Source organism: Leptodactylus fuscus, chromosome 1, assembly GCF_031893055.1.
Source record: "Leptodactylus fuscus isolate aLepFus1 chromosome 1, aLepFus1.hap2, whole genome shotgun sequence".
Lineage (NCBI taxonomy): Eukaryota > Metazoa > Chordata > Amphibia > Anura > Leptodactylidae > Leptodactylus > Leptodactylus fuscus.
The window spans coordinates 1,139,655-1,167,482 of NC_134265.1; the positions used below are offsets into that span (position 1 = coordinate 1,139,655).

General features: G+C 49.2%; 1 protein-coding gene across 1 annotated transcript in view; it reads right to left on the reverse strand.

Annotated features, from left to right (window-relative positions):
• The window catches only part of LOC142190425 (myosin-IIIb-like), an 82,590-nt gene that overhangs the window by 19,847 nt on the left and 34,915 nt on the right, over positions 1 to 27,828 (reverse strand). The window contains exons 2-5 of the mRNA XM_075262295.1: positions 25,507 to 25,607; positions 23,767 to 23,853; positions 2,788 to 2,853; positions 2,471 to 2,584 (exon numbers count right to left, since the gene is read on the reverse strand). Of these exons, the coding sequence (XP_075118396.1) occupies positions 2,471 to 2,584; positions 2,788 to 2,853; positions 23,767 to 23,853; positions 25,507 to 25,607 (368 nt within the window). The remainder of the gene's footprint in view (positions 1 to 2,470; positions 2,585 to 2,787; positions 2,854 to 23,766; positions 23,854 to 25,506; positions 25,608 to 27,828) is intronic.

Below are 27,828 nucleotides of genomic sequence, written 5' to 3' on the forward strand. Positions count from 1 at the left end.
CAGGACCTATGGAGTCCTCAATACAGAGGAGCAACAGGACCTATGGAGTCAGCAATCCAGAGGAGCAACAGGACCTATGGAGTCCTCAATACAGAGGAGCAACAGGACCTATGGAGTCAGCAATACAGAGGAGCAACAGGACCTATGGAGTCAGTAATCCAGAGGAGCAACAGGACCTATGGAGTCAGCAATACAGGGGAGCAACAGGACCTATGGAGTCAGCAATACAGGGGAGCAACAGGACCTATGGAGTCAGCAATACAGAGGAGCAACAGGACCTATGGAGTCAGCAATCCAGAGGAGCAACAGGACCTATGGAATCAGCAATCCAGAGGAGCAACAGGACCTATGGAGTCAGCAATACAGAGGAGCAACAGGACCTATGGAGTCAGCAATCCAGAGGAGCAACAGGACCTATGGAGTCAGCAATACAGAGGAGCAACAGGACCTATGGAGTCAGCAATCCAGAGGAGCAACAGGACCTATGGAGTCAGCAATCCAGAGGAGCAACAGGACCTATGGAGTCAGCAATACAGGGGAGCAACAGGACCTATGGAGTCAGCAATCCAGAGGAGCAACAGGACCTATGGAGTCAGCAATCCAGAGGAGCAACAGGACCTATGGAGTCAGCAATCCAGAGGAGCAACAGGACCTATGGAGTCAGCAATCCAGAGGAGCAACAGGACCTATGGAGTCAGCAATCCAGAGGAGCAACAGGACCTATGGAGTCAGCAATCCAGAGGAGCAACAGGACCTATGGAGTCAGCAATCCAGAGGAGCAACAGGACCTATGGAGTCAGCAATACAGAGGAGCAACAGGACCTATGGAATCAGCAATCCAGAGGAGCAACAGGACCTATGGAGTCAGCAATACAGAGGAGCAACAGGACCTATGGAGTCAGCAATCCAGAGGAGCAACAGGACCTATGGAGTCAGCAATACAGAGGAGCAACAGGACCTATGGAGTCAGCAATCCAGAGGAGCAACAGGACCTATGGAGTCAGCAATCCAGAGGAGCAACAGGACCTATGGAGTCAGCAATCCAGAGGAGCAACAGGACCTATGGAGTCAGCAATACAGAGGAGCAACAGGACCTATGGAGTCAGCAATACAGAGGAGCAACAGGACCTATGGAGTCAGCAATCCAGAGGAGCAACAGGACCTATGGAGTCCTCAATACAGAGGAGCAACAGGACCTATGGAGTCAGCAATACAGAGGAGCAACAGGACCTATGGAGTCAGCAATACAGAGGAGCAACAGGACCTATGGAGCCAGCAATCCAGAGGAGCAACAGGACCTATGGAGTCAGCAATACAGAGGAGCAACAGGACCTATGGAGTCAGCAATCCAGAGGAGTAACAGGACCTATGGAGTCAGCAATCCAGAGGAGCAACAGGACCTATGGAGTCAGCAATCCAGAGGAGCAACAGGACCTATGGAGTCAGCAATACAGAGGAGCAACAGGACCTATGGAGTCAGCAATCCAGAGGAGTAACAGGACCTATGGAGTCAGCAATCCAGAGGAGCAACAGGACCTATGGAGTCAGCAATCCAGAGGAGCAACAGGACCTATGGAGTCAGCAATCCAGAGGAGCAACAGGACCTATGGAGTCAGCAATACAGAGGAGCAACAGGACCTATGGAGTCAGCAATCCAGAGGAGCAACAGGACCTATGGAGTCAGCAATCCAGAGGAGCAACAGGACCTATGGAGTCAGCAATCCAGAGGAGCAACAGGATCTATGGAGTCCTCAATACAGAGGAGCAACAGGACCTATGGAGTCAGCAATACAGAGGAGCAACAGGGGGTGGAGCTAGCCATGAGAGGGTCAATAAGGGGGTGGAGCTAGCCATGAGAGAGTTAAGGGGGTGGAGCTAGCCATGAGAGGGTTAAGGGGGTGGAGCTAGTCCCAACAGGGTCATTAAGGGGGTGGGGCTATCCATGAAAAGTTCATTAAGGGGGTGGAGCTAGACCTGAGAGGGTCATTAAGGGGGTGGAGCTAGCCCCGTGAGGGTCATTAAGGGGGTGGAGCTAGCCCGGTGAGGGTCATTAAGGGGGTGGAGGTAGTCCTGTGAGGGTCATTAAGGGGGTGGAGCTAGCCCCGTGAGGGTCATTAAGGGGGTGGAGCTAGTCCTGTGAGGGTCATTAAGGGGGTAGAGCTAGCCCTGTGAGGGTCATTAAGTTGGTGGAGCTAGCCCGGTGAGGGTCATTAAGGGGGTGGAGCTAGCCCTGTGAGGGTCATTAAGGGGTTGGAGCTAGTCCTGTGAGGGTCATTAAGGGGGTGGAGCTAGCCCTGTGAGGGTCATTAAGGGGGTGGAGCTAGCCCCGTGAGGTTCATTAAGGGGTTGGAGCTAGTCCTGTGAGGGTCATTAAGGGGTTGGAGCTAGTCCTGTGAGGGTCATTAAGGGGTTGGAGCTAGCCCTGTGAGGGTCATTAAGGGGTTGGAGCTAGCCCCGTGAGGGTCATTACCTTCCCAGCATAGTGATGAATGGTGAACCCCAGATCTTTTCCTCGCATTCTCTCATAATACGGATTCGTGTGACATCCAGCGCTGAGCTTCTCCACAAAGGACGCATCAGAAGCCTAAACATAAGGAGTGACATCATCAGCTAAACACAGGGACGTGATGTCACCAAGCATGTGACCACTAAGCTCCGCCCAGCTAAAACCACGGCCACATGTGACGACAGGGGAAAGATGGGCAGAAGGACGGAGGACTCGCCCACCTAAGTAATGTCTGGGGGTCCCGGGGGAGGGGGCACAAGGACACAAGGTGGAGGACTCACCTGAGGAAATGAAGTCTGCTCATCCAGTATAGAGAAGACGCCCCCGGGCCGGGCCAGGAACAGATCCTACAGAGAGAAGAGGGGAGCGCAGCGTGAACCCCAACATTCACCATACACCGTACTAACAAAGGGTGACAGACTGTCCCCAACGGAAGAAACATCAGAGGTCTAGTCTGTCCTTATATTAGGAGGAGAGCGCCCCCTCCATCTAGTCTGTCCTTATATTAGGAGGAGAGCGCCCCCTCCATCTAGTCTGTCCTTATATTAGGAGGAGAGCGCCCCCTCCATCTAGTCTGTCCTTATATTAGGAGGAGAGCGCCCCCTCCATCTAGTCTGTCCTTATATTAGGAGGAGAGCGCCCCCTCCATCTAGTCTGTCCTTATATTAGGAGGAGAGCGCCCCCTCCATCTAGTCTGTCCTTATATTAGTAATAGAGCGCCCCCTCCATCTAGTCTGTCCTTATATTAGGAGGAGAGCGCCACCTCCATCTAGTCTGTCCTTATATTAGGAGGAGAGCGCCCCCTCCATCTAGTCTGTACTTATATTAGGAGGAGAGCGCCCTCTCCATCTAGTCTGTCCTTATATTAGGAGGAGAGCGCCCTCTCCATCTAGTCTGTCCTTATATTAGGAGGAGAGCGCCCCCTCCATCTAGTCTGTCCTTATATTAGGAGGAGAGCGCCCCCTCCATCTAGTCTGTCCTTATATTAGGAGGAGAGCGCCCCCTCCATCTAGTCTGTCCTTATATTAGGAGGAGAGCGCCCCCTCCATCTAGTCTGTCCTTATATTAGTAATAGAGCGCCCCCTCCATCTAGTCTGTCCTTATATTAGGAGGAGAGCGCCACCTCCATCTAGTCTGTCCTTATATTAGGAGGAGAGCGCCCCCTCCATCTAGTCTGTACTTATATTAGGAGGAGAGCGCCCTCTCCATCTAGTCTGTCCTTATATTAGGAGGAGAGCGCCCCCTCCATCTAGTCTGTCCTTATATTAGTAGTAGAGCGCCCCCTCCATCTAGTCTGTCCTTATATTAGGAGGAGAGCGCCCCCTCCATCTAGTCTGTCCTTATATTAGGAGGAGAGCGCCCCCTCCATCTAGTCTGTCCTTATATTAGTAGTAGAGTGCCCCCTCCATCTAGTCTGTCCTTATATTAGGAGGAGAGCGCCCCCTCCATCTAGTCTGTCCTTATATTAGTAGTAGAGTGCCCCCTCCATCTAGTCTGTCCTTATATTAGTAGTAGAGTGCCCCCTCCACCTAGTCTGTCCTTAAATTAGGAGGAGAGCGCTCCCTCCATCTAGTCTGTCCTTATATTAGGAGGAGAGCGCCCCCTCCATCTAGTCTGTCCTTATATTAGGAGGAGAAAGCCCCTCCATCTACTCTGTCCTTATATTAGGAGGAGAGCGCCCCCTCCATCTAGTCTGTCCTTATATTAGTAGTAGAGCGCCCCCTCCACCTAGTCTGTCCTTAAATTAGGAGGAGAGCGCTCCCTCCATCTAGTCTGTCCTTATATTAGGAGGAGAGCGCCCCCTCCATCTAGTCTGTCCTTATATTAGTAGTAGAGCGCCCCCTCCATCTAGTCTGTCCTTATATTAGTAGTAGAGTGCCCCCTCCATCTAGTCTGTCCTTATATTAGGAGGAGAGCGCCCCCTCCATCTAGTCTGCCCTTATATTAGGAGGAGAGCGCCCCCTCCATCCAGTCTGTCCTTATATTAGTAGTAGAGCGCCCCCTCCATCTAGTCTGTCCTTATATTAGGAGGAGAGCGCCCCCTCCATCTAGTCTGTCCTTATATTAGTAGTAGAGCGCCCCCTCCATCTAGTCTGTCCTTATATTAGTAGTAGAGTGCCCCCTCCATCTAGTCTGTCCTTATATTAGGAGGAGAGCTCCCCCTCCATCTAGTCTGTCCTTATATTAGGAGGAGAGCGCCCCCTCCATCTAGTCTGTCCTAATATTAGGAGAGCGCCCCCTCCATCTAGTCTGTCCTTATATTAGGAGGAGAGCGCCCCCTCCATCTAGTCTGTCCTTATATTAGGAGGAGAGCGCCCCCTCCATCTAGTCTGTCCTTATATTAGGAGGAGAGCGCCCCCTCCATCTAGTCTGTCCTTATATTAGTAGTAGAGTGCCCCCTCCATCTAGTCTGTCCTTATATTAGGAGGAGAGCGCCCCCTCCATCTAGTCTGTCCTTATATTAGTAGTAGAGTGCCCCCTCCATCTAGTCTGTCCTTATATTAGTAGTAGAGTGCCCCCTCCACCTAGTCTGTCCTTAAATTAGGAGGAGAGCGCTCCCTCCATCTAGTCTGTCCTTATATTAGGAGGAGAGCGCCCCCTCCATCTAGTCTGTCCTTATATTAGGAGGAGAAAGCCCCTCCATCTACTCTGTCCTTATATTAGGAGGAGAGCGCCCCCTCCATCTAGTCTGTCCTTATATTAGTAGTAGAGCGCCCCCTCCACCTAGTCTGTCCTTAAATTAGGAGGAGAGCGCTCCCTCCATCTAGTCTGTCCTTATATTAGGAGGAGAGCGCCCCCTCCATCTAGTCTGTCCTTATATTAGTAGTAGAGCGCCCCCTCCATCTAGTCTGTCCTTATATTAGTAGTAGAGTGCCCCCTCCATCTAGTCTGTCCTTATATTAGGAGGAGAGCGCCCCCTCCATCTAGTCTGCCCTTATATTAGGAGGAGAGCGCCCCCTCCATCCAGTCTGTCCTTATATTAGTAGTAGAGCGCCCCCTCCATCTAGTCTGTCCTTATATTAGGAGGAGAGCGCCCCCTCCATCTAGTCTGTCCTTATATTAGTAGTAGAGCGCCCCCTCCATCTAGTCTGTCCTTATATTAGTAGTAGAGTGCCCCCTCCATCTAGTCTGTCCTTATATTAGTAGTAGAGTGCCCCCTCCATCTAGTCTGTCCTTATATTAGGAGGAGAGCGCCCCCTCCATCTAGTCTGCCCTTATATTAGGAGGAGAGCGCCCCCTCCATCCAGTCTGTCCTTATATTAGTAGTAGAGCGCCCCCTCCATCTAGTCTGTCCTTATATTAGGAGGAGAGCGCCCCCTCCATCTAGTCTGTCCTTATATTAGGAGGAGAGCGCCCCCTCCATCTAGTCTGCCCTTATATTAGGAGGAGAGCGCCCCCTCCATCTAGTCTGTCCTTATATTAGGAGCAGAGCGCCCCCTCCATCTAGTCTGTCCTTATATTAGGAGGAGAACGCCCCCTCCATCTAGTCTGTCCTTATATTAGTAGTAGAGTGCCCCCTCCATCTAGTCTGTCCTTATATTAGGAGGAGAGCGCCCCCTCCATCTAGTCTGTCCTTATATTAGTAGTAGAGCGCCCCCTCCATCTAGTCTGTCCTTATATTAGGAGGAGAGCGCCCCCTCCATCTAGTCTGCCCTTATATTAGGAGGAGAGCGCCCCCTCCATCTAGTCTGTCCTTATATTAGGAGGAGAGCGCCCCCTCCATCTAGTCTGTCCTTATATTAGTAGTAGAGCGCCCCCTCCATCTAGTCTGTCCTTATATTAGTAGGAGAACGCCCCCTCCATCTAGTCTGTCCTTATATTAGTAGTAGAGCGCCCCCTCCATCTAGTCTGTCCTTATATTAGGAGGAGAGCGCCCCCTCCATCTAGTCTGTCCTTATATTAGTAATAGAGCGCCCCCTCCATCTAGTCTGTCCTTATATTAGGAGGAGAGCGCCCCCTCCATCTAGTCTGTCCTTATATTAGGAGGAGAGCGCCCCCTCCATCTAGTCTGTCCTTATATTAGTAGTAGAGCGCCCCCTCCATCTAGTCTGTCCTTATATTAGGAGGAGAGCGCCCCCTCCATCCAGTCTGTCCTTATATTAGTAGTAGAGCGCCCCCTCCATCTAGTCTGTCCTTATATTAGTAGTAGAGCGCCCCCTCCATCTAGTCTGTCCTTATATTAGGAGGAGAGCGCCCCCTCCATCTAGTCTGTCCTTATATTAGGAGGAGAGCGCCCCCTCCATCTAGTCTGTCCTTATATTAGTAGTAGAGCGCCCCCTCCATCTAGTCTGTCCTTATATTAGTAGTAGAGTGCCCCCTCCATCTAGTCTGTCCTTATATTAGGAGGAGAGCGCCCCCTCCATCTAGTCTGTCCTTATATTAGGAGGAGAGCGCCCCCTCCATCTAGTCTGTCCTTATATTAGGAGCAGAGCGCCCCCTCCATCTAGTCTGTCCTTATATTAGGAGGAGAACGCCCCCTCCATCTAGTCTGTCCTTATATTAGTAGTAGAGTGCCCCCTCCATCTAGTCTGTCCTTATATTAGGAGAGCGCCCCCTCAATCTAGTCTGTCCTTATATTAGTAGTAGAGCGCCCCCTCCATCTAGTCTGTCCTTATATTAGGAGGAGAGCGCCCCCTCCATCTAGTCTGCCCTTATATTAGGAGGAGAGCGCCCCCTCCATCTAGTCTGTCCTTATATTAGGAGGAGAGCGCCCCCTCCATCTAGTCTGTCCTTATATTAGGAGGAGAGCGCCCCCTCCATCTAGTCTGCCCTTATATTAGGAGGAGAGCGCCCCCTCCATCTAGTCTGTCCTTATATTAGGAGGAGAGCGCCCCCTCCATCTAGTCTGTCCTTATATTAGGAGCAGAGCGCCCCCTCCATCTAGTCTGTCCTTATATTAGGAGGAGAGCGCCCCCTCCATCTAGTCTGTCCTTATATTAGTAGTAGAGCGCCCCCTCCATCTAGTCTGTCCTTATATTAGTAGTAGAGCGCCCCCTCCATCTAGTCTGTCCTTATATTAGTAGGAGAGCGCCCCCTCCATCTAGTCTGTCCTTATATTAGTAGTAGAGCGCCCCCTCCATCTAGTCTGTCCTTATATTAGTAGTAGAGCGCCCCCTCCATCTAGTCTGTCCTTATATTAGTAGGAGAGCGCCCCCTCCATCTAGTCTGTCCTTATATTAGGAGGAGAGCGCCCCCTCCATCTAGTCTGTCCTTATATTAGTAGTAGAGCGCCCCCTCCATCTAGTCTGTCCTTATATTAGGAGGAGAGCGCCCCCTCCATCTAGTCTGTCCTTATATTAGGAGGAGAGCGCCCCCTCCATCCAGTCTGTCCTTATATTAGTAGTAGAGCGCCCCCTCCATCTAGTCTGTCCTTATATTAGGAGGAGAGCGCCCCCTCCATCTAGTCTGTCCTTATATTAGGAGGAGAGCGCCCCCTCCATCTAGTCTGTCCTTATATTAGTAGTAGAGCGCCCCCTCCATCTAGTCTGTCCTTATATTAGGAGGAGAGCGCCCCCTCCATCTAGTCTGCCCTTATATTAGGAGGAGAGCGCCCCCTCCATCCAGTCTGTCCTTATATTAGTAGTAGAGCGCCCCCTCCATCTAGTCTGTCCTTATATTAGGAGGAGAGCGCCCCCTCTGTCTAGTCTGTCCTTATATTAGGAGGAGAGCGCCCCCTCCATCTAGTCTGTCCTTATATTAGGAGGAGAGCGCCCCCTCCATCTAGTCTGTCCTTATATTAGTAGTAGAGCGCCCCCTCCATCCAGTCTGTCCTTATATTAGGAGGAGAGCGCCCCCACCATCTAGTCTGCCCTTATATTAGGAGGAGAGCGCCCCCTCCATCTAGTCTGTCCTTATATTAGTAGTAGAGCGCCCCCTCCATCTAGTCTGTCCTTATATTAGGAGAGCGCCCCCTCCATCTAGTCTGTCCTTATATTAGTAGTAGAGCGCCCCCTCCATCTAGTCTGTCCTTATATTAGGAGGAGAGCGCCCCCTCCATCTAGTCTGTCCTTACATTAGGAGGAGAGCTCCCCCTCCATCTAGTCTGTCCTTTTATTAGGAGAGCGCCCCCTCCATCTAGTCTGTCCTTATATTAGTAGTAGAGCGCCCCCTCCATCTAGTCTGTCCTTATATTAGGAGGAGAGCACCCCCTCCATCTAGTCTGTCCTTATATTAGTAGTAGAGCGCCCCCTCCATCTAGTCTGTCCTTATATTAGGAGGAGAGCGCCCCCTCCATCTAGTCTGTCCTTATATTAGTAGTAGAGCGCCCCCTCCATCTAGTCTGTCCTTATATTAGGAGGAGAACGCCCCCTCCATCTAGTCTGTCCTTATATTAGGAGGAGAACGCCCCCTCCATCTAGTCTGTCCTTATATTAGGAGCAGAGCGCCCCCTCCATCTAGTCTATCCTTATATTAGGAGGAGAGCGCCCCCTCCATCTAGTCTGTCCTTATATTAGTAGTAGAGCGCCCCCTCCATCTAGTCTGTCCTTATATTAGTAGTAGAGCGCCCCCTCCATCTAGTCTGTCCTTATATTAGTAGTAGAGTGCCCCCTCCATCTAGTCTGTCCTTATATTAGGAGGAGAGCGGCCCCTCCATCTAGTCTGTCCTTATATTAGGAGGAGAGCGCCCCCTCCATCTAGTCTGTCCTTATATTAGTAGTAGAGCGCCCCCTCCATCTAGTCTGTCCTTATATTAGGAGGAGAGCGCCCCCTCCATCTAGTCTGTCCTTATATTAGGAGGAGAGCGCCCCCTCCATCTAGTCTGTCCTTATATTAGGAGCAGAGCGCCCCCTCCATCTAGTCTGTCCTTATATTAGGAGGAGAGCTCCCCCTCCATCTAGTCTGTCCTTATATTAGGAGGAGAGCGCCCCCTCCATCTAGTCTGTCCTTATATTAGTAGTAGAGCGCCCCCTCCATCTAGTCTGTCCTTATATTAGTAGTAGAGCGCCCCCTCCATCTAGTCTGTCCTTATATTAGGAGGAGAGTGCCCCCTCCATCTAGTCTGTCCTTATATTAGGAGCAGAGCGCCCCCTCCATCTAGTCTGTCCTTATATTAGGAGGAGAGCGCCCCCTCCATCTAGTCTGTCCTTATATTAGGAGGAGAGCGCCCCCTCCATCTAGTCTGTCCTTATATTAGGAGGAGAGCGCCCCCTCCATCTAGTCTGTCCTTATATTAGGAGGAGAGCGCCCCCTCCATCTAGTCTGTCCTTATATTAGGAGGAGAGCGCCCCCTCCATCTAGTCTGTCCTTATATTAGGAGGAGAGCGCCCCCTCCATCTAGTCTGTCCTTATATTAGGAGGAGAGCGCCCCCTCCATCTAGTCTGTCCTTATATTAGTAGTAGAGCGCCCCCTCCATCTAGTCTGTCCTTATATTAGTAGTAGAGCGCCCCTTCCATCTAGTCTGTCCTTATATTAGGAGGAGAGCGCCCCCTCCATCTAGTCTGTCCTTATATTAGGAGGAGAGCGCCCCCTCCATCTAGTCTGTCCTTATATTAGTAGTAGAGCGCCCCCTCCATCTAGTCTGTCCTTATATTAGTAGTAGAGCGCCCCCTCCATCTAGTCTGTCCTTATATTAGGAGAGCGCCCCCTCCATCTAGTCTGTCCTTATATTAGGAGGAGAGCGCCCCCTCCATCTAGTCTGTCCTTATATTAGGAGGAGAGCCCCCCCCCTCCATCTAGTCTGTCCTTATATTAGGAGGAGAGTGCCCCCTCCATCTAGTCTGTCCTTATATTAGTAATAGAGCGCCCCCTCCATCTAGTCTGTCCTTATATTAGTAATAGAGCGCCCCCTCCATCTAGTCTGTCCTTATATTAGGAGGAGAGCGCCCCCTCCATCTAGTCTGTCCTTATATTAGGAGGAGAGCGCCCCCTCCATCTAGTCTGTCCTTATATTAGGAGGAGAACGCCCCCTCCATCTAGTCTGTCCTTATATTAGTAGTAGAGCGCCCCCTCCATCTAGTCTGTCCTTATATTAGTAGTAGAGCGCCCCCTCCATCTAGTCTGTCCTTATATTAGGAGGAGAGCGCCCCCTCCATCTAGTCTGTCCTTATATTAGGAGGAGAGTGCCCCCTCCATCTAGTCTGTCCTTATATTAGGAGGAGAGCGCCCCCTCCATCTAGTCTGTCCTTATATTAGGAGGAGAACGCCCCCTCCATCTAATCTGTCCTTATATTAGGAGAGCGCCCCCTCCATCTAGTCTGTCCTTATATTAGGAGGAGAAAGCCCCTCCATCTAGTCTGTCCTTATATTAGTAATAGAGCGCCCCCTCCATCTAGTCTGTCCTTATATTAGGAGGAGAGCGCCCCCTCCATCTAGTCTGCCCTTATATTAGGAGGAGAGCGCCCCCTCCATCTAGTCTGTCCTTATATTAGTAGTAGAGCGCCCCCTCCATCCAGTCTGTCCTTATATTAGGAGGAGAGCGCCCCCTCCATCTAGTCTGTCCTTATATTAGTAGTAGAGCGCCCCCTCCATCTAGTCTGTCCTTATATTAGTAGTAGAGCGCCCCCTCCATCTAGTCTGTCCTTACATTAGGAGGAGAGCGCCCCCTCCATCTAGTCTGCCCTTATATTAGGAGGAGAGCACCCCCTCCATCTAGTCTGTCCTTATATTAGGAGGAGAGCGCCCCCTCCATCTAGTCTGTCCTTATATTAGGAGGAGAGCACCCCCTCCATCTAGTCTGTCCTTACATTAGGAGGAGAGCACCCCCTCCATCTAGTCTGTCCTTATATTAGGAGGAGAGCACCCCCTCCATCTAGTCTGTCCTTATATTAGTAGTAGAGCGCCCCCTCCATCTAGTCTGTCCTTATATTAGGAGAGCGCCCCCCTCCATCTAGTCTGTCCTTATATTAGGAGAGCGCCCCCTCCATCTAGTCTGTCCTTATATTAGGAGAGCGCCCCCTCCATCTAGTCTGTCCTTATATTAGTAGTAGAGCGCCCCCTCCATCTAGACTGTCCTTATATTAGGAGCAGAGCGCCCCCTCCATCTAGTCTATCCTTATATTAGGAGGAGAGCGCCCCCTCCATCTAGTCTGTCCTTATATTAGGAGGAGAGCGCCCCCTCCATCTAGTCTGTCCTTATATTAGGAGGAGAGCGCCCCCTCCATCCAGTCTGTCCTTATATTAGTAGTAGAGCGCCCCCTCCATCTAGTCTGTCCTTATATTAGGAGGAGAGCGCCCCCTCCATCTAGTCTGTCCTTATATTAGGAGGAGAGCGCCCCCTCCATCTAGTCTGTCCTTATATTAAGAGGAGAGCGCCCCCTCCATCTAGTCTGTCCTTATATTAGGAGGAGAGCGCCCCCTCCATCTAGTCTGTCCTTATATTAGTAGTAGAGCGCCCCCTCCATCTAGTCTGTCCTTATATTAGTAGTAGAGTGCCCCCTCCATCTAGTCTGTCCTTATATTAGGAGGAGAGCGCCCCCTCCATCTCGTCTGTCCTTATATTAGGAGGAGAGCGCCCCCTCCATCTAGTCTGTCCTTATATTAGTAGTAGAGCGCCCCCTCCATCTAGTCTGTCCTTATATTAGGAGGAGAGCGCCCCCTCCATCTAGTCTGTCCTTATATTAGGAGGAGAGCTCCCCCTCCATCTAGTCTGTCCTTATATTAGGAGCAGAGCGCCCCCTCCATCTAGTCTGTCCTTATATTAGTAGTAGAGCGCCCCCTCCATCTAGTCTGTCCTTATATTAGGAGGAGAGCGCCCCCTCCATCTAGTCTGTCCTTATATTAGGAGGAGAGTGCCCCCTCCATCTAGTCTGTCCTTATATTAGTAATAGAGCGCCCCCTCCATCTAATCTGTCCTTATATTAGGAGGAGAGCGCCACCTCCATCTAGTCTGTCCTTATATTAGGAGGAGAGCGCCCCCTCCATCTAGTCTGTCCTTATATTAGGAGGAGAGCGCCCCCTCCATCTAGTCTGTCCTTATATTAGGAGGAGAGCGCCCCCTCCATCTAGTCTGTCCTTATATTAGTAGTAGAGTGCCCCCTCCATCTAATCTGTCCTTATATTAGGAGGAGAACGCCCCCTCAATCTAGTCTGTCCTTATATTAGTAGTAGAGTGCCCCCTCCATCTAATCTGTCCTTATATTAGGAGGAGAACGCCCCCTCCATCTAGTCTGTCCTTATATTAGTAATAGAGCGCCCCCTCCATCTAGTCTGTCCTTATATTAGTAGTAGAGCGCCCCCTCCATCTAGTCTGTCCTTATATTAGGAGGAGAGCGCCCCCTCCATCTAGTCTGTCCTTATATTAGGAGGAGAGCGCCACCTCCATCTAGTCTGTCCTTATATTAGTAGTAGAGCGCCCCCTCCATCTAGTCTGTCCTTATATTAGGAGGAGAGCGCCCCCTCCATCTAGTCTGTCCTTATATTAGGAGGAGAGCGCCCCCTCCATCTAGTCTGTCCTAATATTAGGAGGAGAGCGCCCCCTCCATCTAGTCTGTCCTTATATTAGGAGGAGAACGCCCCCTCCATCTAGTCTGTCCTTATATTAGTAGTAGAGCGCCCCCTCCATCTAGTCTGTCCTTATATTAGTAATAGAGCGCCCCCTCCATCTAGTCTGTCCTTATATTAGGAGGAGAGTGCCCCCTCCATCTAGTCTGTCCTTATATTAGTAATAGAGCGCCCCCTCCATCTAGTCTGTCCTTATATTAGGAGGAGAGCGCCCCCTCCATCTAGTCTGTCCTTATATTAGGAGGAGAGCGCCCTCTCCATCTAGTCTGTCCTTATATTAGTAGTAGAGTGCCCCCTCCATCTAGTCTGTCCTTATATTAGGAGGAGAGCGCCCCCTCCATCTAGTCTGTCCTTATATTAGGAGGAGAGCTCCCCCTCCATCTAGTCTGTCCTTATATTAGGAGCAGAGCGCCCCCTCCATCTAGTCTGTCCTTATATTAGGAGAGCGCCCCCCTCCATCTAGTCTGTCCTTATATTAGGAGGAGAGCGCCCCCTCCATCTAGTCTGTCCTTATATTAGTAATAGAGCGCCCCCTCCATCTAGTCTGTCCTTATATTAGGAGGAGAGCGCCACCTCCATCTAGTCTGTCCTTATATTAGGAGGAGGGCGCACCCTCCATCTAGTCTGTCCTTATATTAGTAGTAGAGCGCCCCCTCCATCTAATCTGTCCTTATATTAGGAGGAGAACGCCCCCTCCATCTAGTCTGTCCTTATATTAGTAATAGAGCGCCCCCTCCATCTAGTCTGTCCTTATATTAGGAGGAGAGCGCCCCCTCCATCTAGTCTGTCCTTATATTAGGAGGAGAGTGCCCCCTCCATCTAGTCTGTCCTTATATTAGGAGGAGAGCGCCCCCTCCATCTAGTCTGTCCTTATTTTAGTAGTAGAGCGCCCCCTCCATCTAGTCTGTCCTTATATTAGGAGGAGAACGCCCCCTCCATCTAGTCTGTCCTTATATTAGTAGTAGAGCGCCCCCTCCATCTAGTCTGTCCTTATATTAGTAGTAGAGCGCCCCCTCCATCTAGTCTGTCCTTATATTAGGAGGAGAACGCCCCCTCCATCTAGTCTGTCCTTAATTAGTAATAGAGCGCCCCCTCCATCTAGTCTGTCCTTATATTAGGAGGAGAGCGCCACCTCCATCTAGTCTGTCCTTATATTAGGAGGAGGGCGCCCCCTCCATCTAGTCTGTCCTTATATTAGTAGTAGAGTGCCCCCTCCATCTAATCTGTCCTTATATTAGGAGGAGAACGCCCCCTCCATCTAGTCTGTCCTTATATTAGTAATAGAGCGCCCCCTCCATCTAGTCTGTCCTTATATTAGTAGTAGAGCGCCCCCTCCATCTAGTCTGTCCTTATATTAGTAGTAGAGTGCCCCCTCCATCTAGTCTGTCCTTATATTAGGAGGAGAGCGCCCCCTCCATTTAGTCTGTCCTTATATTAGTAGTAGAGCGCCCCCTCCATCTAGTCTGTCCTTATATTAGGAGCAGAGCGCCCCCTCCATCTAGTCTGTCCTTATATTAGGAGAGCGCCCCCTCCATCTAAACTGTCCTTATATTAGTAATAGAGCGCCCCCTCCATCTAGTCTGTCCTTATATTAGGAGGAGAGCGCCCCCTCCATCTAGTCTGTCCTTATATTAGGAGGAGAGCGCCCCCTCCATCTAGTCTGTCCTTATATTAGGAGGAGAGCGCCCCCTCCATCTAGTCTGTCCTTATATTAGGAGGAGAGCGCCCCCTCCATCTAGTCTGTCCTTATATTAGGAGCAGAGCGCCCCCTCCATCTAGTCTGTCCTTATATTAGGAGGAGAGCGCCCCCTCCATCTAGTCTGTCCTTATATTAGGAGGAGAGCGCCCCTCCATCTAGTCTGTCCTTATATTAGTAGTAGAGCGCCCCCTCCATCTAGTCTGTCCTTATATTAGGAGGAGAGCGCCCCCTCCATCTAGTCTGTCCTTATATTAGGAGGAGAGCGCCCCCTCCATCTAGTCTGTCCTTTTATTAGGAGGAGAGCGCCCCCTCCATCTAGTCTGTCCTTATATTAGGAGGAGAAAGCCCCTCCATCTAGTCTGTCCTTATATTAGGAGGAGAGCGCCCCCTCCATCTAGTCTGTCCTTATATTAGGAGGAGAGCGCCCCCTCCATCTAGTCTGTCCTTATATTAGGAGGAGAGCGCCCCCTCCATCTAGTCTGTCCTTATATTAGGAGGAGAACGCCCCCTCCATCTAGTCTGTCCTTATATTAGGAGGAGAGCGCCCCCTCCATCTAGTCTGTCCTTATATTAGTAGTAGAGCGCCCCCTCCATCTAGTCTGTCCTTATATTAGGAGGAGAGCGCCCCCTCCATCTAGTCTGTCCTTATATTAGGAGGAGAGCGCCCCCTCCGTCTAGTCTGTCCTTATATTAGGAGGAGAGCGCCCCTCCATCTAGTCTGTCCTTATATTAGTAGTAGAGCGCCCCCTCCATCTAGTCTGTCCTTATATTAGGAGGAGAGCGCCCCCTCCATCTAGTCTGTCCTTATATTAGGAGGAGAGCGCCCCCTCCATCTAGTCTGTCCTTATATTAGGAGGAGAGCGCCCCCTCCATCTAGTCTGTCCTTATATTAGGAGGAGAGCGCCCCCTCCATCTAGTCTGTCCTTTTATTAGGAGGAGAGCGCCCCCTCCATCTAATCTGTCCTTATATTAGGAGGAGAAAGCCCCTCCATCTAGTCTGTCCTTATATTAGGAGGAGAGCGCCCCCTCCATCTAGTCTGTCCTTATATTAGGAGGAGAGCGCCCCCTCCATCTAGTCTGTCCTTATATTAGGAGGAGAACGCCCCCTCCATCTAGTCTGTCCTTATATTAGGAGGAGAGCGCCCCCTCCATCTAGTCTGTCCTTATATTAGTAGTAGAGCGCCCCCTCCATCTAGTCTGTCCTTATATTAGGAGGAGAGCGCCCCCTCCATCTAGTCTGTCCTTATATTAGGAGGAGAGCGCCCCCTCCGTCTAGTCTGTCCTTATATTAGGAGGAGAGCTCCCCCTCCATCTAGTCTGTCCTTATATTAGGAGGAGAGCGCCCCCTCCATCTAGTCTGTCCTTATATTAGGAGGAGAGCGCCCCCTTCATCTAGTCTGTCCTTATATTAGGAGGAGAGCGCCCCCTCCATCTAGTCTGTCCTTATATTAGGAGGAGAGCGCCCCCTCCATCTAGTCTGTCCTTATATTAGGAGGAGAACGCCCCCTCCATCTAGTCTGTCCTTATATTAGGAGGAGAGCGCCCCCTCCATCTAGTCTGTCCTTATATTAGGAGGAGAGCGCCCCCTCCATCTAGTCTGTCCTTATATTAGGAGCAGAGCGCCCCCTCCATCTAGTCTGTCCTTATATTAGGAGGAGAGCGCCCCCTCCATCTAGTCTGTCCTTATATTAGGAGGAGAGCGCCCCCTCCATCTAGTCTGTCCTTATATTAGTAGTAGAGCGCCCCCTCCGTCTAGTCTGTCCTTATATTAGGAGGAGAGCGCCCCCTCCATCTAGTCTGTCCTTATATTAGTAGTAGAGCGCCCCCTCCGTCTAGTCTGTCCTTATATTAGGAGGAGAGCGCCCCCTCCATCTAGTCTGTCCTTATATTAGGAGGAGAGCGCCCCCTCCATCTAGTCTGTCCTTATATTAGGAGGAGAGCGCCCCCTCCATCTAGTCTGTCCTTATATTAGGAGGAGAGCGCCCCCTCCATCTAGTCTGTCCTTATATTAGTAGTAGAGCGCCCCCTCCATCTAGTCTGTCCTTATATTAGTAGTAGAGCGCCCCCTCCATCTAGTCTGTCCTTATACTAGGAGCAGAGCGCCCCCTCCATCTAGTCTGTCCTTATATTAGTAGCAGAGCGCCCCCTCCATCTAGTCTGTCCTTATATTAGGAGGAGAGCGCCCCCTCCATCTAGTCTGTCCTTATATTAGGAGAGCGCCCCCTCCATCTAGTCTGTCCTTATATTAGTAGTAGAGCGCCCCCTCCATCTAGTCTGTCCTTACATTAGGAGGAGAGCGCCCCCTCCATCTAGTCTGCCCTTATATTAGGAGGAGAGCACCCCCTCCATCTAGTCTGTCCTTATATTAGGAGGAGAGCGCCCCCTCCATCTAGTCTGTCCTTATATTAGGAGGAGAGCACCCCCTCCATCTAGTCTGTCCTTACATTAGGAGGAGAGCACCCCCTCCATCTAGTCTGTCCTTATATTAGGAGGAGAGCACCCCCTCCATCTAGTCTGTCCTTATATTAGTAGTAGAGCGCCCCCTCCATCTAGTCTGTCCTTATATTAGGAGAGCGCCCCCCTCCATCTAGTCTGTCCTTATATTAGGAGAGCGCCCCCTCCATCTAGTCTGTCCTTATATTAGGAGAGCGCCCCCCTCCATCTAGTCTGTCCTTATATTAGTAGTAGAGCGCCCCCTCCATCTAGACTGTCCTTATATTAGGAGCAGAGCGCCCCCTCCATCTAGTCTATCCTTATATTAGGAGGAGAGCGCCCCCTCCATCTAGTCTGTCCTTATATTAGGAGGAGAGCGCCCCCTCCATCTAGTCTGTCCTTATATTAGGAGGAGAGCGCCCCCTCCATCTCAGTCTGTCCTTATATTAGTAGTAGAGCGCCCCCTCCATCTAGTCTGTCCTTATATTAGGAGGAGAGCGCCCCCTCCATCTAGTCTGTCCTTATATTAGGAGGAGAGCGCCCCCTCCATCTAGTCTGTCCTTATATTAAGAGGAGAGCGCCCCCTCCATCTAGTCTGTCCTTATATTAGGAGGAGAGCGCCCCCTCCATCTAGTCTGTCCTTATATTAGTAGTAGAGCGCCCCCTCCATCTAGTCTGTCCTTATATTAGTAGTAGAGTGCCCCCTCCATCTAGTCTGTCCTTATATTAGGAGGAGAGCGCCCCCTCCATCTCGTCTGTCCTTATATTAGGAGGAGAGCGCCCCCTCCATCTAGTCTGTCCTTATATTAGTAGTAGAGCGCCCCCTCCATCTAGTCTGTCCTTATATTAGGAGGAGAGCGCCCCCTCCATCTAGTCTGTCCTTATATTAGGAGGAGAGCTCCCCCTCCATCTAGTCTGTCCTTATATTAGGAGCAGAGCGCCCCCTCCATCTAGTCTGTCCTTATATTAGTAGTAGAGCGCCCCCTCCATCTAGTCTGTCCTTATATTAGGAGGAGAGCGCCCCCTCCATCTAGTCTGTCCTTATATTAGGAGGAGAGTGCCCCCTCCATCTAGTCTGTCCTTATATTAGTAATAGAGCGCCCCCTCCATCTAATCTGTCCTTATATTAGGAGGAGAGCGCCACCTCCATCTAGTCTGTCCTTATATTAGGAGGAGAGCGCCCCCTCCATCTAGTCTGTCCTTATATTAGGAGGAGAGCGCCCCCTCCATCTAGTCTGTCCTTATATTAGGAGGAGAGCGCCCCCTCCATCTAGTCTGTCCTTATATTAGTAGTAGAGTGCCCCCTCCATCTAATCTGTCCTTATATTAGGAGGAGAACGCCCCCTCAATCTAGTCTGTCCTTATATTAGTAGTAGAGTGCCCCCTCCATCTAATCTGTCCTTATATTAGGAGGAGAACGCCCCCTCCATCTAGTCTGTCCTTATATTAGTAATAGAGCGCCCCCTCCATCTAGTCTGTCCTTATATTAGTAGTAGAGCGCCCCCTCCATCTAGTCTGTCCTTATATTAGGAGGAGAGCGCCCCCTCCATCTAGTCTGTCCTTATATTAGGAGGAGAGCGCCACCTCCATCTAGTCTGTCCTTATATTAGTAGTAGAGCGCCCCCTCCATCTAGTCTGTCCTTATATTAGGAGGAGAGCGCCCCCTCCATCTAGTCTGTCCTTATATTAGGAGGAGAGCGCCCCCTCCATCTAGTCTGTCCTAATATTAGGAGGAGAGCGCCCCCTCCATCTAGTCTGTCCTTATATTAGGAGGAGAACGCCCCCTCCATCTAGTCTGTCCTTATATTAGTAGTAGAGCGCCCCCTCCATCTAGTCTGTCCTTATATTAGTAATAGAGCGCCCCCTCCATCTAGTCTGTCCTTATATTAGGAGGAGAGTGCCCCCTCCATCTAGTCTGTCCTTATATTAGTAATAGAGCGCCCCCTCCATCTAGTCTGTCCTTATATTAGGAGGAGAGCGCCCCCTCCATCTAGTCTGTCCTTATATTAGGAGGAGAGCGCCCTCTCCATCTAGTCTGTCCTTATATTAGTAGTAGAGTGCCCCCTCCATCTAGTCTGTCCTTATATTAGGAGGAGAGCGCCCCCTCCATCTAGTCTGTCCTTATATTAGGAGGAGAGCTCCCCCTCCATCTAGTCTGTCCTTATATTAGGAGCAGAGCGCCCCCTCCATCTAGTCTGTCCTTATATTAGGAGAGCGCCCCCTCCATCTAGTCTGTCCTTATATTAGGAGGAGAGCGCCCCCTCCATCTAGTCTGTCCTTATATTAGTAATAGAGCGCCCCCTCCATCTAGTCTGTCCTTATATTAGGAGGAGAGCGCCACCTCCATCTAGTCTGTCCTTATATTAGGAGGAGGGCGCCCCCTCCATCTAGTCTGTCCTTATATTAGTAGTAGAGCGCCCCCTCCATCTAATCTGTCCTTATATTAGGAGGAGAACGCCCCCTCCATCTAGTCTGTCCTTATATTAGTAATAGAGCGCCCCCTCCATCTAGTCTGTCCTTATATTAGGAGGAGAGCGCCCCCTCCATCTAGTCTGTCCTTATATTAGGAGGAGAGTGCCCCCTCCATCTAGTCTGTCCTTATATTAGGAGGAGAGCGCCCCCTCCATCTAGTCTGTCCTTATTTTAGTAGTAGAGCGCCCCCTCCATCTAGTCTGTCCTTATATTAGGAGGAGAACGCCCCCTCCATCTAGTCTGTCCTTATATTAGTAGTAGAGCGCCCCCTCCATCTAGTCTGTCCTTATATTAGTAGTAGAGCGCCCCCTCCATCTAGTCTGTCCTTATATTAGGAGGAGAACGCCCCCTCCATCTAGTCTGTCCTTATATTAGTAATAGAGCGCCCCCTCCATCTAGTCTGTCCTTATATTAGGAGGAGAGCGCCACCTCCATCTAGTCTGTCCTTATATTAGGAGGAGGGCGCCCCCTCCATCTAGTCTGTCCTTATATTAGTAGTAGAGTGCCCCCTCCATCTAATCTGTCCTTATATTAGGAGGAGAACGCCCCCTCCATCTAGTCTGTCCTTATATTAGTAATAGAGCGCCCCCTCCATCTAGTCTGTCCTTATATTAGTAGTAGAGCGCCCCCTCCATCTAGTCTGTCCTTATATTAGTAGTAGAGTGCCCCCTCCATCTAGTCTGTCCTTATATTAGGAGGAGAGCGCCCCCTCCATTTAGTCTGTCCTTATATTAGTAGTAGAGCGCCCCCCTCCATCTAGTCTGTCCTTATATTAGGAGCAGAGCGCCCCCTCCATCTAGTCTGTCCTTATATTAGGAGAGCGCCCCCTCCATCTAAACTGTCCTTATATTAGTAATAGAGCGCCCCCTCCATCTAGTCTGTCCTTATATTAGGAGGAGAGCGCCCCCTCCATCTAGTCTGTCCTTATATTAGGAGGAGAGCGCCCCCTCCATCTAGTCTGTCCTTATATTAGGAGGAGAGCGCCCCCTCCATCTAGTCTGTCCTTATATTAGGAGGAGAGCGCCCCCTCCATCTAGTCTGTCCTTATATTAGGAGCAGAGCGCCCCCTCCATCTAGTCTGTCCTTATATTAGGAGGAGAGCGCCCCCTCCATCTAGTCTGTCCTTATATTAGGAGGAGAGCGCCCCTCCATCTAGTCTGTCCTTATATTAGTAGTAGAGCGCCCCCTCCATCTAGTCTGTCCTTATATTAGGAGGAGAGCGCCCCCTCCATCTAGTCTGTCCTTATATTAGGAGGAGAGCGCCCCCTCCATCTAGTCTGTCCTTTTATTAGGAGGAGAGCGCCCCCTCCATCTAGTCTGTCCTTATATTAGGAGGAGAAAGCCCCTCCATCTAGTCTGTCCTTATATTAGGAGGAGAGCGCCCCCTCCATCTAGTCTGTCCTTATATTAGGAGGAGAGCGCCCCCTCCATCTAGTCTGTCCTTATATTAGGAGGAGAGCGCCCCCTCCATCTAGTCTGTCCTTATATTAGGAGGAGAACGCCCCCTCCATCTAGTCTGTCCTTATATTAGGAGGAGAGCGCCCCCTCCATCTAGTCTGTCCTTATATTAGTAGTAGAGCGCCCCCTCCATCTAGTCTGTCCTTATATTAGGAGGAGAGCGCCCCCTCCATCTAGTCTGTCCTTATATTAGGAGGAGAGCGCCCCCTCCGTCTAGTCTGTCCTTATATTAGGAGGAGAGCGCCCCTCCATCTAGTCTGTCCTTATATTAGTAGTAGAGCGCCCCCTCCATCTAGTCTGTCCTTATATTAGGAGGAGAGCGCCCCCTCCATCTAGTCTGTCCTTATATTAGGAGGAGAGCGCCCCCTCCATCTAGTCTGTCCTTATATTAGGAGGAGAGCGCCCCCTCCATCTAGTCTGTCCTTATATTAGGAGGAGAGCGCCCCCTCCATCTAGTCTGTCCTTTTATTAGGAGGAGAGCGCCCCCTCCATCTAATCTGTCCTTATATTAGGAGGAGAAAGCCCCTCCATCTAGTCTGTCCTTATATTAGGAGGAGAGCGCCCCCTCCATCTAGTCTGTCCTTATATTAGGAGGAGAGCGCCCCCTCCATCTAGTCTGTCCTTATATTAGGAGGAGAACGCCCCCTCCATCTAGTCTGTCCTTATATTAGGAGGAGAGCGCCCCCTCCATCTAGTCTGTCCTTATATTAGTAGTAGAGCGCCCCCTCCATCTAGTCTGTCCTTATATTAGGAGGAGAGCGCCCCCTCCATCTAGTCTGTCCTTATATTAGGAGGAGAGCGCCCCCTCCGTCTAGTCTGTCCTTATATTAGGAGGAGAGCTCCCCCTCCATCTAGTCTGTCCTTATATTAGGAGGAGAGCGCCCCCTCCATCTAGTCTGTCCTTATATTAGGAGGAGAGCGCCCCCTTCATCTAGTCTGTCCTTATATTAGGAGGAGAGCGCCCCCTCCATCTAGTCTGTCCTTATATTAGGAGGAGAGCGCCCCCTCCATCTAGTCTGTCCTTATATTAGGAGGAGAACGCCCCCTCCATCTAGTCTGTCCTTATATTAGGAGGAGAGCGCCCCCTCCATCTAGTCTGTCCTTATATTAGGAGGAGAGCGCCCCCTCCATCTAGTCTGTCCTTATATTAGGAGCAGAGCGCCCCCTCCATCTAGTCTGTCCTTATATTAGGAGGAGAGCGCCCCCTCCATCTAGTCTGTCCTTATATTAGGAGGAGAGCGCCCCCTCCATCTAGTCTGTCCTTATATTAGTAGTAGAGCGCCCCCTCCGTCTAGTCTGTCCTTATATTAGGAGGAGAGCGCCCCCTCCATCTAGTCTGTCCTTATATTAGTAGTAGAGCGCCCCCTCCGTCTAGTCTGTCCTTATATTAGGAGGAGAGCGCCCCCTCCATCTAGTCTGTCCTTATATTAGGAGGAGAGCGCCCCCTCCATCTAGTCTGTCCTTATATTAGGAGGAGAGCGCCCCCTCCATCTAGTCTGTCCTTATATTAGGAGGAGAGCGCCCCCTCCATCTAGTCTGTCCTTATATTAGTAGTAGAGCGCCCCCTCCATCTAGTCTGTCCTTATATTAGTAGTAGAGCGCCCCCTCCATCTAGTCTGTCCTTATACTAGGAGCAGAGCGCCCCCTCCATCTAGTCTGTCCTTATATTAGTAGCAGAGCGCCCCCTCCATCTAGTCTGTCCTTATATTAGGAGGAGAGCGCCCCCTCCGTCTAGTCTGTCCTTATATTAGGAGGAGAGCGCCCCCTCCATCTAGTCTGTCCTTATATTAGGAGAGCGCCCCCTCCATCTAGTCTGTCCTTATATTAGTAGTAGAGCGCCCCCTCCATCTAGTCTGTCCTTATATTAGTAGTAGAGTGCCCCCTCCATCTAGTCTGTCCTTATATTAGGAGGAGAGCGCCCCCTCTGTCTAGTCTGTCCTTATATTAGGAGAGCGCCCCCTGCATCTAGTCTGTCCTTATATTAGTAGTAGAGCGCCCCCTCCATCTAGTCTGTCCTTATATTAGGAGGAGAGCGCCCCCTCCATCTAGTCTGTCCTTATATTAGGAGGAGAGCGCCCCCTCCATCTAGTCTGTCCTTATATTAGGAGCAGAGCGCCCCCTCCATCTAGTCTGTCCTTATATTAGGAGGAGAGCGCCCCCTCCATCTAGTCTGTCCTTATATTAGGAGGAGAGCGCCCCCTCCATCTAGTCTGTCCTTATATTAGGAGGAGAGCGCCCCCTCCATCTAGTCTGTCCTTATATTAGTAGTAGAGCGCCCCCTCCATCTAGTCTGTCCTTATATTAGGAGGAGAGCGCCCCCTCCATCTAGTCTGTCCTTATATTAGTAGTAGAGCGCCCCCTCTGTCTAGTCTGTCCTTATATTAGGAGGAGAGCGCCCCCTCCGTCTAGTCTGTCCTTATATTAGGAGGAGAACGCCCCCTCCATCTAGTCTGTCCTTATATTAGGAGGAGAGCGCCCCCTCCATCTAGTCTGTCCTTATATTAGGAGGAGAGCGCCCCCTCCATCTAGTCTGTCCTTATATTAGTAGTAGAGCGCCCCCTCCGTCTAGTCTGTCCTTATATTAGGAGGAGAGCGCCCCCTCCATCTAATCTGTCCTTATATTAGTAGTAGAGCGCCCCCTCCATCTAGTCTGTCCTTATATTAGGAGAGCGCCCCCTCCATCTAGTCTGTCCTTATGTTAATACCCAGGTGACCCCTCCCAATATTACAGGTCGGTCCCCTATAGGACGCACTCACCAGTATGGGCTGATTATTGGTGAAGGCGACTGCAGCGTCCGTGACCCCCTCCTCCCGGTAATGCTGCTGCTCCATCAGGAAGATGTGCTGTCAACAAGACCGGAGGGAACATGTATGACAACATAAGAGGACACGGAATGGTACACGTGTGCAAGGACACAAAATAGTACACATGTGAGAGGACACGGAATCGTACACATGTGAGAGGACAGGGAGAAGTACACATGAGAAGATATGGAATAGTACACGTGAGAGGACACGGAATAGTACACATGTGAGAGGACACGGAATAGTACACATGTGAGAGGACACAATAGTACACATGTGAGGAGATTCAGCATAGTACACGTGAGAGGACACGGAATAGTACACATGTGAGTAGATACGGAATAGTACACGTGAGCGGATACAGAATCGTACACATGTGAGAGGACAGGGAGAAGTACTCATGAGAAGATATGGAATTGTACACACGTGAGAGGACACGGAATAGTACACATGTGAGAGGACACGGAATAGTACACATGTGAGTAGATACAGAATCGTACACATGTGAGAGGACATGGAGAAGTACACATGAGAAGATATGGAATTGTACACATGTGAGAGGACACGGAATAGTACACATGTGAGAGGACACGGAATAGTACACATGTGAGAGGACACGGAATAGTACACATGTGAGAGGACACAATAGTACACATGCGAGAGGACATGGAATAGTACACGTGAGAGGACACGGAATAGTACACATGTGAGAGGACACGGAATAGTACACATGTGAGTAGATACAGAATCGTACACATGTGAGAGGACAGGGAGAAGTACACATGAGAAGATATGGAATTGTACACATGTGAGAGGACACGGAATAGTACACATGTGAGAGGACATGGAATAGTACACATGTGAGAGGACACGGAATAGTACACATGTGAGAGGACACGGAATAGTACACATGCGAGAGGACACGGAATAGTACACGTGAGAGGACACGGAATAGTACACATGTGCGAGGACACAATAGTACACATGCGAGAGGACACAATAGTACACATGTGAGAGGACACGGAATAGTACACATGTGAGAGGACACGGAATAGTACACATGTGAGTAGATACAGAATCGTACACATGTGAGAGGACAGGGAGAAGTACACATGAGAAGATATGGAATTGTACACATGTGAGAGGACACGGAATAGTACACATGTGAGAGGACACGGAATAGTACACATGTGAGAGGACACAATAGTACACATGCGAGAGGACACGGAATAGTACACATGTGAGGACACAGAATAATACACATGTGAGGACACAGAATAATACACATGTGAGGACACAATCGTACACATGTGAGAGAGGACACAGAATAGTACACATTTGAGAAGATAAGAAATAGTACACATGTGAGAGGACACGGAATAGTACACATGTGAGAGAGGACACGGAATAGTACACATGTGAGAGAGGACACAGAATAGTACACATGTGAGAAGATACGAAATAGTACACATGTGAGGACACGGAACAGTACACATGTGAGAGGACACAATAGTACATGTGGGAAGATAAGGAATAGTAAACATGACTGATTATTACACGACTAATTCACATTACAATAACATTTGCTGTATTTTGACATGTAACATAACACATTGTAGTACCATCATATTTAGAGGTCATATAATACACATGATCACGTGTAACACAGAGGGACCAGGAGCTGGCACTTACATGGTTGAAGAAGTTCTGCAGCTGCTCGTTCGCCAGGTTTATGCACAACTGCTCGAAACGATTCACAGAAAAGTTTTCAAACCCAAAAATATCAAGAATTCCTGAGAAGAAAAAACATCATCATCAGATCAATGATCAGATCAGTCTCCATCATCAGCATCATGAGATCAATCATCATCATGAGATCAATCATCAGCTCAGTCTCCATCATCATCAGATCAATCATCATCATCATCATCAGTCTCCATCAGATCAATCATCATAAGTCTCCATCAGATCAATCATCAGATCAATCATCATCATCATATCAATCATCATCATCATCAGATCAATCATCATCATCATCAGATCAATCATCATCATCAGATCAATCATCATCAGATCAATCATCATCAGATCAATCATCAGCATCATAAGATCAATCATCATATCAGTCTCCATCATCATCAGATCAATCATCATCATCATCATCAGTCTCCATCAGATCAATCATCATAAGTCTCCATCAGATCAATCATCAGATCAATCATCATCATCAGATCAATCATCATCAGATCAATCATCATCATCAGATCAATCATCATCATCAGATCAATCATCAGCTCAGTCTCCATCATCAGCATCATGAGATCAATCATCATAAGATCAATCATCAGCTCAGTCTCCATCATCATAAGATCAATCATCAGCTCAGTCTCCATCATCATCAGATCAATCATCATCATCATCAGTCTCCATCAGATCAATCATCATAAGTCTCCATCAGATCAATCATCAGATCAATCATCATCATCATATCAATCATCATCATCATCAGATCAATCATCATCATCAGATCAATCATCATCAGATCAATCATCAGCTCAGTCTCCATCATCAGCATCATGAGATCAATCATCATAAGATCAATCATCAGCTCAGTCTCCATCATCATAAGATCAATCATCATATCAGTCTCCATCATCATCAGATCAATCATCATCATCATCATCATCAGTCTCCATCAGATCAATCATCATAAGTCTCCATCAGATCAATCATCAGATCAATCATCATCATCAGATCAATCATCATCATATCAATCATCATCATCAGATCAATCATCATCATCAGATCAATCATCATCAGATCAATCACCAGATCAGTCTCCATCATCATCATATCAAGCATCATCATCATCATCATCATCATCAGTCTCCATCAGATCAATCATCATCATCAGATCAATCATCAGATCAATCATCAGATCAGTCTCCATCATCATCCGATCAATCATCACCAGCAGGTCTCCATCATCATCAGTCTCCATCAGATCAATCATCATCAGTCTCCATCAGATCAATCATCATCAGATCAGTCTCCATCATCATCAGATCAATCATCATCATCATCATCAGATCAATCATCAGATCAGTCTCCATCATCAGCATCATGAGATCAATCATCATCATAAGATCAATCATCAGCTCAGTCTCCATCATCATCAGATCAATCATCATCATCAGTCTCCATCAGATCAATCATCATAAGTCTCCATCAGATCAATCATCAGATCAATCATCATCATCATATCAATCATCATCATCATCATCATCAGATCAATCATCATCATCAGATCAATCATCAGATCAGTCTCCATCATCATCATATCAATCATCATCATCATCATCATCAGTCTCCATCAGATCAATCATCATCATCAGATCAATCATCAGATCAATCATCAGATCAGTCTCCATCATCATCCGATCAATCATCACCAGCAGGTCTCCATCATCATCAGTCTCCATCAGATCAATCATCATCAGTCTCCATCAGATCAATCATCATCAGATCAGTCTCCATCATCATCCGATCAATCATCACCAGCAGGTCTCCATCATCATCATCATCATCATCATCATCAACAGATCAGTCTCCATCATCATCAGATCAGTCTCCTTATCAGATCATCATCAACAGATCAATCATAAGATCAATCTCCATTATCATCATCAGATCAATCATCATCAGATCAGTCTCCATCATCATCATCATCATCATCATATCAGTCTCCATCATCATCATCATCATCATCATCACCATCATCATCAGATCAATCATGATCAGATCAGTCTCCATCATCTTCATCAGATCAATCATCATCAGATCAGTCTCCATCATCAGATCAATCACCATCAACTGATCAGTCTCCATCATCATCCGATCAATCATCACCAGCAGGTCTCCATCATCATCAGTCTCCATCAGATCATCATCAACAGATCAATCATAAGATCAATCTCCATTATCATCATCAGATCAATCATCATCAGATCAGTC